Raw genomic sequence first — 9,125 nt, 5'->3', positions numbered from 1 at the left:
AGTGCGAGGCAAATCCACAACAAAGTCCATATTAATCATCTCCCACTTCCAAAGTGGAATCTCAATATTCTAAGCCAACCCACCAGGTATTTGATGCTCAGCTTTTTCTTGTTGGCAATTTAAATATCTAGCCACGAAGTCTGAAACATTTTCCTTCATCTAATTCCACCAGTAGATCTCCCGCAAGTCCTTGTACATTTTTGTGGAACCTGGATATATAGAATATCTCAAACTGTGCGACTGAGCCATAATTTTATTACGAATTTCATCAACCTCTGGCACGCACAAGCGACCGTTCATCCTCAACACCCCATCATCCACAAGAGAAAAAGCAAAGATATCTTTAGATTGTACACCATTTCGAATATTCACCAAATTTGGATCTTCAAATTGTTTAGCCTTGACACACTCAATAAGAGAGGAAGGTTATATGGCACAAGCGGCAAGCTCTTTATTTATCGGTAAATGTGCCAAAGTAGCTCCTGCCTTTCAGCTTAGCGCGTCGGCTACCATATTCGCCTTTCCTGGATGGTAATGAATGCTTAAATCATAATCCTTCAAAAGTTCTAACCATCTCCTTTGCTTCAAGTTTAATTCCCTCGGCTTGAATATATATTGCAAGATTTTAAGGTCGGTGTATACTTCACAGTGCTCACCGTACAAGTAATGATGCCAAAATTTTAAAGCAAATACAACTACGGCAAGTTCCAAGTCGTGGGTCGGATAGTTCTTCTCATGGATCCTCAACTGTCTAGAAGCATAAGCGATAACCTTACCTTTCGCATCAAGACACAACCCAACCCAACTCTAGAGGCATCACAGTAAACCACAAAGTTACCGAAACATGTTGGCAACGTTAGCACCGACGCCGTAGTCAATCTAGCTTTCAAAACTTGAAAACTTCTCTCACAAGCATCCGACCACTGAACCTTCGCATCTTTCTGCGTCAACTTGGTTAATGGAGATGCAAGAGTAGAAAATCCTTTAACAAACCGCCGATAGTAGCCCGCTAGTCCCAAGAAACTTTGGATCTCTATCAGTCTAGTTGGTCTAGGCTAACTCTTAACTGCTTTAATCTTTTGAGGATCAACCTAAATACCTTCATGAAATACCACATGACCCAAGAATGCTACGAATTAGAGCTAAAATTCAAGAGAATTTGGCATATAAATCATGCTCCAAAAGCGTTTGCAACACTATTCTCAAATGATTGGCATGCTGCTCTTGACTTCGGGAATAGACCAATATGTCATCAATAAAAACAATCACGAACCTATCAAGAAATATTTTAAAACCCCGATTCATTACATCCATAAAGGTTGCGGGTGCATTTGTTAATCCAAATGACATCACCAAAAATTCATAATGCCCGTAGCAGGTCCGAAAAGCTATTTTGGGAATATTATTCTCTCGAATTTTCAACTGATGATACACTGATCTTAAATGAATTTTCGAAAAGTACTTCACCCCTTGCAATTGTTCAAACAAGTCATCTATTCGAGGTAATGGATACCTATTCTTGATGGTCATCTTGTTAAGTTGCCTGTAGTCAATACACATCCTCAAAGAACCATCTTTCTTTTTCATAAACAACACTGGCGCACCCCAAGGAGATACACTAGGTCTAATAAACCCTTTATCCAGTAAATCTTTCAATTATTCCTTCAATTCTCTTAACTCAGCTAGAGCCATTTGATATGGGGGAATAGATATTGGCTGGGTATCTGGCACCACATCGATCCCAAATTCGATGACCCGATCTAGTGGTATACCAGGAAGCTCGTCAGGAAAAACATCAGGAAACTCAGTAACAACTGGCACAGAGTGAATGCTTGCTACCTCTGCAGTTGTGTCACTGACTCTAACTAAAGAATAAAGACATCCTTTCGTGATCATCTTTTTCGCCTTAAGGTATGAAATAAATTTACCTCGAGGCTCAGCAATATTGCCTTTCCACTCACAAACTGGCTTATTTGGAAACTCAAACATGACCACTTTAGCACGACAATCAAGAATGGCGTAACACTTGTATAACCAATCCATCCTCATAGTCATATCAAAGTCAACCATTTCAAACTCAATGAGGTCTGTCGTAGTCTCTCGATCTTGAATTATAATCACACAACCCCTATAGATGCGAGAGGCAATAATAGAATCTCCCACCGGAGTCGATACAGAAAATGGTTCAACTAGTTATTCTGGATCTAACCCAAAATCCAAAGCAAAGTACGGAGTAAAATAGGAAAAAAAAATAGATCTAGGATCTATAAGAGCATAAGCATCTAGACCTGTGACGACAGCATCTGAAGCCTCTGCAGTAGGGCGAGTAGGCATGACATAGAAACGAGGATGAATCCCCTTTGAAGTAGTAGTTATCTGTAGCACCTTGCCTGCATTGTGCCCACTGTGGGCCCCATTACCCCTAGGTGGGGGCGGTGCAACCGAAGTAGTAGCCATAGATGGTGACAGATGAGCTATCAAACCCTGTTGACCATTAGGGCAAAACTTTCGGATATGACCCATCAACCTACAACCATAGCACGGACCATGGGGTCCCTTGGTATTACTGGATTGACGCTGATGAGAACCCATACAACTTTAAGCCTTTATGCAGTACAGTGGTCACTCTGAACGGGTCTAGTCTTGCCTTCCTGTTTGGAACTGTATGCCACTGGAGGGATACTGAAAGCTGTCTGCATCCTAGACTGCGGCGGGACAGATGGCCCTCTGTTTCTCTGTCCCTTGCCTAAACTAGGCACTGCACTGAAAGTTCCAAAAGTACGGGCCTTTTTGTTCTGCTCCATGTTGGCCCTTTCCTCCTGATGAATCCTCTCGAGATCCATTTCTAGATCCACAAGGTCAGTAAAGGTAGTGTTTCTTCTCCTACTAACTGTATCCTTTCTGATACCCGGAATCAAGCCACAAGCAAAGCGATCAATCTTCTCATTCTCGGTGGGGATGAGGTGGGGGCATAACGGGATAACTTCTTGAATTTGATGCTATACTATAGGACAATCATGGTATCATACTTTAAGGTCTCAAACAACATCGCAAGGGCGGTCCTTACTCCCAGTGGTAACCACTTCTTAATGAAGATCTTCTTAAACTCCGCCCAAATCATTGGAGGTGCATCTTCCGGTCGACTTTTCTCTACCCCTTTGAACCAGAGGTTAGCAATTTCTTCCAACTGGTAGGCTACCAATCGAACCACCCGGTAGTCTTTAACTCCCAGCAAAGTAGTGGCTTTCTCAACTTCCTCCAAGAAGTCCTGAGGCTCAGTAGTAGGATTTATACCAATAAAAACTAGCGACTCAAGTCTCACAAATTTCATGGACAACTGCGCCATGTCTTCAACCACTGGTGCTCCCATCCCTCCTTGTTGGAGTGCCTGAATACCCACTTGAAGGTTCTGTTGGGTCTACATAGCCATGAGGTCAGCAAAAGTATCCATGGCTTCTAATAACAGTGAGGGTCTTTTTCAAGTGATTTGGTTCTAGAGGTGGAGTAGGTGCCTTATCAACTTCTTCCTCGAGCTCCTGGACCATCCTTGGAGCCATTGAAACTGGCATAGTCCGTTCTCTTGCAACCTTCAGGGGTCGGCCCCTAGATCTAGCGGGTACCCCTCCCGAAGCTGCATCGGGTATAGGCGCAGCTTCCCGGTTCATATTACTGCCACACGTGTTCACCATCTTCTACCAATAGATATAGGGTACGTGTTAGGAAATATTTCTTAGTTGTATTGAACGATTATAGAATATGAAGAAAAAGTGAAGTATTCTTATAATGTACATATAGCCTTCTCGATATAAGTATGGTGCACAACACACCAATAAGGAAAACTCTACCAGACACGATTTCATTGACTTCTTAGTACTCAAATTAGAACCTAGGGCTCTAATACCAAGTTTGTCATGCCCTAAAATCACATGATCGGCACTCGGTACTCTACCCGACCCGAGTGAACCATCCCATAGATTAATACTCACCTATGTGCCTAACAGGAGAATGCGAAAGCCTCTTCAAGTACAATCATTTTAATATATAAAATAAGACATGAATAATATCTTTAAGTAAATATTTTGCTTTGAAAAAGAACTTCATATAGATAAAACAAAGTTTCATTCATGCATGCCATATGAGTAACCATAGGATTACAACCCAAAATGAATACGACTATTGTCTATGGAATCTCTATGACACGGAATAAAATAGCCGACCAAGGCATAACCCGGTGTCTCAAAAGGATAATAATATAATAAATTTCTTCACGGGTACGAGTGTGGAGTCTCACCAAAAATGTCAAAAGAAAATGTAGAGTTTCCCTAACCACGCAGTCCAAGATGCTCAGGTCCAGTCTCGAAAAACTAAAATGAAAATGTGGCCGAAAGGCCTAAGCTCCACATGCCTAGCACAAATCGTGAACCTTTCCCCAAAAGAAAGTAGGACAAGACTTAAGAAGATATAATATATGCAATAACAATTGATATAAGAAAGAAGCCTTTATATCAATTAACAATTTAGAAAATAAAATAAAATAATATGGTAAAACGTATTTCAAAGTCTTCCTTTAACATTAATCTTTGCAAATCATGTTAGATTTTTTATTTACCGGGAGCACTATACCATCACCGACACGAAAGAAGGTCAACTAGGTTATGTACCTAGTGGCAAGTATCACATACCCTACTCGTTCAGGTTGTCTCATCGTTGTGCGCACGAATCGACTCAGCCGTGCTAATAAATTAGCACAAGAGTACCCCCTAATGGGAAGTACTCCGTCGTAGTTCCCAACCGTAAGGTAGGTTCTATGCCTATACCGACACGTGTAGTTTCATGACCTAATAAGGAAAAGTATCCAAGGTCAATCTCAGTGAACTTAAGTAACTTCCAAAAACCTTTACATTTATCAATGACGATATTTGTAGCCAAATCAACTATTTGAGAATAGTTAAATCCAAGATATTTCACAACTCATATATTTCCATTTCAAAATACTATAAGTGTTATTCCTTATTTATTTAGTTTTAAAATTTGAATAACATTTCAAGAAAATAATATTCATAGCACTTAAATCTTTTATGATGCAAGAAATAGAACAATCCCAACTCGCTTGTCCCCCACAAGCTAGGACTCACATTTAGAAACTCAATTTAATCGTGTTACGATATGAGTTTGGAGAAAAGATCGATGGTAATAAGTTTCAACGTACCTCAAATTGCTTCCAACCTTACCCCAAATGGACTAATAATGCCAACAAGCCGCAATCTACATATACGAACTCACGTAATTCAATAACGCGTCACAACAATACCAACTAAACCAACTAAGTGTTTAACACTTTAATCCAATTTCATAAGTTGAGCAAAAATCCCCATTTCATTATTTGAAGGTCAACCCTTGAATTTTAACTCCAAATCTTTTATTAAACACATTATGGGATCTAGTCGTTCCACTAGAAGCTCAAAATAATATCGTTCAAATAAGAGCCACCACTATTCATCATTCTTACCAACTAACGCTTCTAGGATTTCATGAATAGATGTTTAAATACAATTCTACCTTCATAAATATACTCTACTATGTCCATAGAGTATAATACCTAAGTTTGGAGTGAAGGGATTACCTTTTTGTCAAACCCTAAAATTTTTAAGGTTTGAGCTACTTGATCCAAATAACCAAACATCGACAGCTCACTTATCTAAACCTATACCCACCAAACTGCCACCTACAAACACCACTGCCATACACACCCAAACACACCAAACAACCACCACAACCACTTCAACTAACACCTCCGGTGACCCAACTGAATAGAGAACTCTAACTGAGGTTCAAACTTTAGCCTCTACATCTAATGGTACTCCTTCTCAACCTAAAATTTCTTCGAATTTTGACTGACCTCAACAGAATGTCCAACCTAATGCTTAACACCATGAAAAATACCCAAACCATATCCAAAATCTTATCGGTGATCCCATCCAATCAACAACCTAAAATCACTAACATGCAAAGCTCTAAGGCCTCGATAATAGGGAACAGATCTTTGGGGGCTAATGGAGGTAAGGTGAATGAACATGACTCCTCAAAACCATCTTTTGCAGCTACTGTTCAGAAAAAGTTGACAACTCTGAATAATGGAACTCCTCCGGTGGAAATCAGACATGGCACGTATCTAGGTAAACCGACAGTTTTCTTCACAACTCTAGACTATTTTGGCACGTTAACACAAGAATGCAAACTCACTCTTGTAGGTAAATTTTACAGAGGCAAGCCTACAATGGAAGAGATTAGGAAAATCTTTATTAGTCAATTCTATCTATTAGGATCAGTTAAAATTGCATTCTTTGATTATAGACATGTTTATTGATTTCACTAGTCAAGTTGATTACAACCATATCTTGTTCAAAGATTATGTGGACATAGGAGAAGCACCTATGAAAGTCATGAAATGGACCCCTGATTTTAAACTGGAAGACTAAACATCTATTGTCCCTATATGGGTTCTAATACACCAGGTGTCATGGCACTTGTTCAAGTGGAAAATTGTTTCAAGATTGGTGAGTGAGGTTGGTGTAGTTGTTGCCCCTGATCAAGCAACATACTCGAAATCAAGAGACAATATGGCTAAAGTCAAGGTGGAGATTGATTTACTTAAACCTAAATTAGATCAAATCTGGTTAGGTTACAATAGACTTGACGGCACTGAGGATGGAAAGTGGCTAGATATCGAATGTGAGAAGGTTCCTAGTTACTATCTCTATTGCAAACTCCAAGGTCATATGAAAAGTCAATGCAGAAATAAAATCAGAGATGAGAGAATCAAAGCCCAAAAGGAAGAACAAAGAATCATGAAGAAGGAAAGAAAGGAAAATGAGGGTAAAGCTGATGAGGAATTTCAAATTGTGACTAGGAAGAGAGGTCTAAAGATGCAAAAAGCTACTAGTGATAACCAACAACCCATGGAGGTGGTTTAGAATAAGACAAGTTAGAATGAGAAGCAGAAGCAGATTTCCAAAAGAAATAAAGGTATCACTATCAATGAGCCCTCAGCTGCGTAACAAACACATGTGGTTGAAGAAGTCCCTGGAAAAGGCAAAAGGATTGTCACTAATGAGGGACAGACTACGAATCAAGCTCATTTAGAGGAACAAAAAGATAATAACAATGAAAACAAGGGTACCAAAAATAATAAAAGAAGAAACATGAGTAAGAAGAAGATACAGGGCACATGCAATGAAGATAGAGATCCTAAAGAAGTTGTCGCATTTGGAAGCACAAGTCGAAAGTGGCCCATTTCCCAAGAAGAACATAGGAGAAAATCAAGAAGAAGAGCAACCACAGAATATAGAAGCAACACATAACATTGATGCTGATGAAGTTCAAAATAATTACCTAAAGCTTATCAGTGGTACAACTCTTGCAGAAGATCCTAATAGTGAGGATGAGTTTGCTCTTGAACCTGGTGAAATAGACACTAGAGAAGTAGTTATCTTAGAGGAGTCAGATTATGAGAATGAAGAAAATTTAGTGTCCAGTGCAGATTATGCAAGTGTTGACAATGAAGAAATTGATAGTGACGAGTATGCAGATACACTAGTGCAAACCTTTTGTCGTGGATGTAAATGTAACCTCAATATTTAGCAGTGTCATAAACACTACACACTTATCTCATAAAGGTAGAGGGAGAGGCAGAGACAACAATAGAGGAGGTAGAACTTCAACAAGAGGAAGAGGTGGCAGACATCTCAATTAACAACCTGTGAGAACATCATAGGAACATCACTTATCCAATTAGTCAAAAACTTCCTTTTGTAGAATAAAGTGAACCTTTCTGTAAAGCTGACCAATTCGACAAGTATAAAAGAATATTGGGTTTGGAGAATGCTTTCTCCAACTGCAACATCCAAATCTGGATTTTCTGGAATGTTTTGATTGATTGTAGGATTGTGGATACAACCAAGCAACAAGTCACATGCTTAGTTAAATGGTATGGTTTGTCATTACTTATTTCCTTTGTGTATGCTAAATGTGGTGCAGAACAGAGGGAGGAATTATGGGACAGTCTAAGAGATGTTGCTGATTGGTATAAGTTACCATGGTCGATTGCGGGTGATTTTAATTGTATTGTTGACTCTTGTGAAAAAGGGGCCAATCCTTACAGGATGTCTAAAAGCTTGCCTTTCTTGGAGTGTATCATAGATTGTGTGTTATTGGATCCTAGGTATTTTGACTCTATCTTTACATGGTGTAATGGGTGGAGTCCTAGCAAAAGGATATGTGAGAGATTAGACAGAATCCTTGTCAATCTTGAATGGATGAACTTCTTTGATTCTACTAATGTCAACCATTTGATTAGAACCGAGTCTAATCATTCTCCTCTTCTCCTTATTGCCAAGATTAATCAGAGGAATCCAATTAAATATTTCAAGTTTCTTGACTTCTGGGTTGAAGAAGTAGATTTCAAAAGTGTGGTGCAACAAGCGTGGAATATAAAGGTCCAGGGATCTCCAATGTGGAGGTTCCACTTAAAGTTAAAGAATACTAGCATACAGTTATCAGAGTGATCCAAGAATACTGTTGGCAACATCTTTGACAGGATTAAGGAACTGAAAGACACAGTGGCTAAATTGGAAGATAATACCATTTTGGATAATTGTGAGAACAACAGGGCTTTACTAAACCAGGCTAATATAATGCTAATCAAAGCGTATAAGAAGAAAGAGTTCTTTTGAAAGCAAAAATCAGGTGTAAAATGGTTTGTGGAGGGTAAAATTAACTCAAAAGTTTTTCACTCTGTAGTTAGAGGAAGAAAAAAGAGAATAACACTAAAGAAGATTAAAAAAGAGGATGGTACATGGATTGAAGGTGATGATGACATTGCTAGGGAAGCTGTCTCATTCTTTCAAAATTTATTCATGAAGGAAGGTGTTGATAGTGATATGTCTATCCTGGACTGTATTCCAAAGATCATTAATGATGTTGATAATGAGATGCTTACAACAATACCTATAATGGGGGAATTAAGGGATGTGGTGTTTGCTATTTTCACGACCAAAAATCTCACTCGTCGTGACGACGTCTATCTCAATACTAGGCAAGCCGACAATCTTAATAAATCACGTATT

The 9,125-nt window shown here is 39.1% G+C and overlaps 1 protein-coding gene across 1 annotated transcript; it reads right to left on the bottom strand.

Moving 5' to 3' along the window:
- Positions 1-1,656: 1,656 nt before the first annotated feature.
- On the bottom strand, positions 1,657-2,070 carry LOC138893462 (uncharacterized). Its single transcript, XM_070178074.1, has one exon. The coding sequence runs from the start codon at positions 2,068-2,070 to the stop codon at positions 1,657-1,659; it is 414 nt and encodes a 137-aa protein (XP_070034175.1).
- Positions 2,071-9,125: the final 7,055 nt, after the last annotated feature.

The sequence above is a fragment of the Nicotiana tomentosiformis genome, chromosome 6, assembly GCF_000390325.3.
Source record: "Nicotiana tomentosiformis chromosome 6, ASM39032v3, whole genome shotgun sequence".
NCBI classification, from domain to species: domain Eukaryota; kingdom Viridiplantae; phylum Streptophyta; class Magnoliopsida; order Solanales; family Solanaceae; genus Nicotiana; species Nicotiana tomentosiformis.
The sequence above is the reverse complement of the archived record's forward strand: the minus strand, read 5'-3'. Positions and strand labels throughout refer to the sequence as shown.

Bases quoted from the DNA above. Each gene is read 5' to 3' on its own strand.
- LOC138893462 (XM_070178074.1), bottom strand. From the start codon at position 2,070: ATGGTTGACTTTGATATGACTATGAGGATGGATTGGTTATACAAGTGT.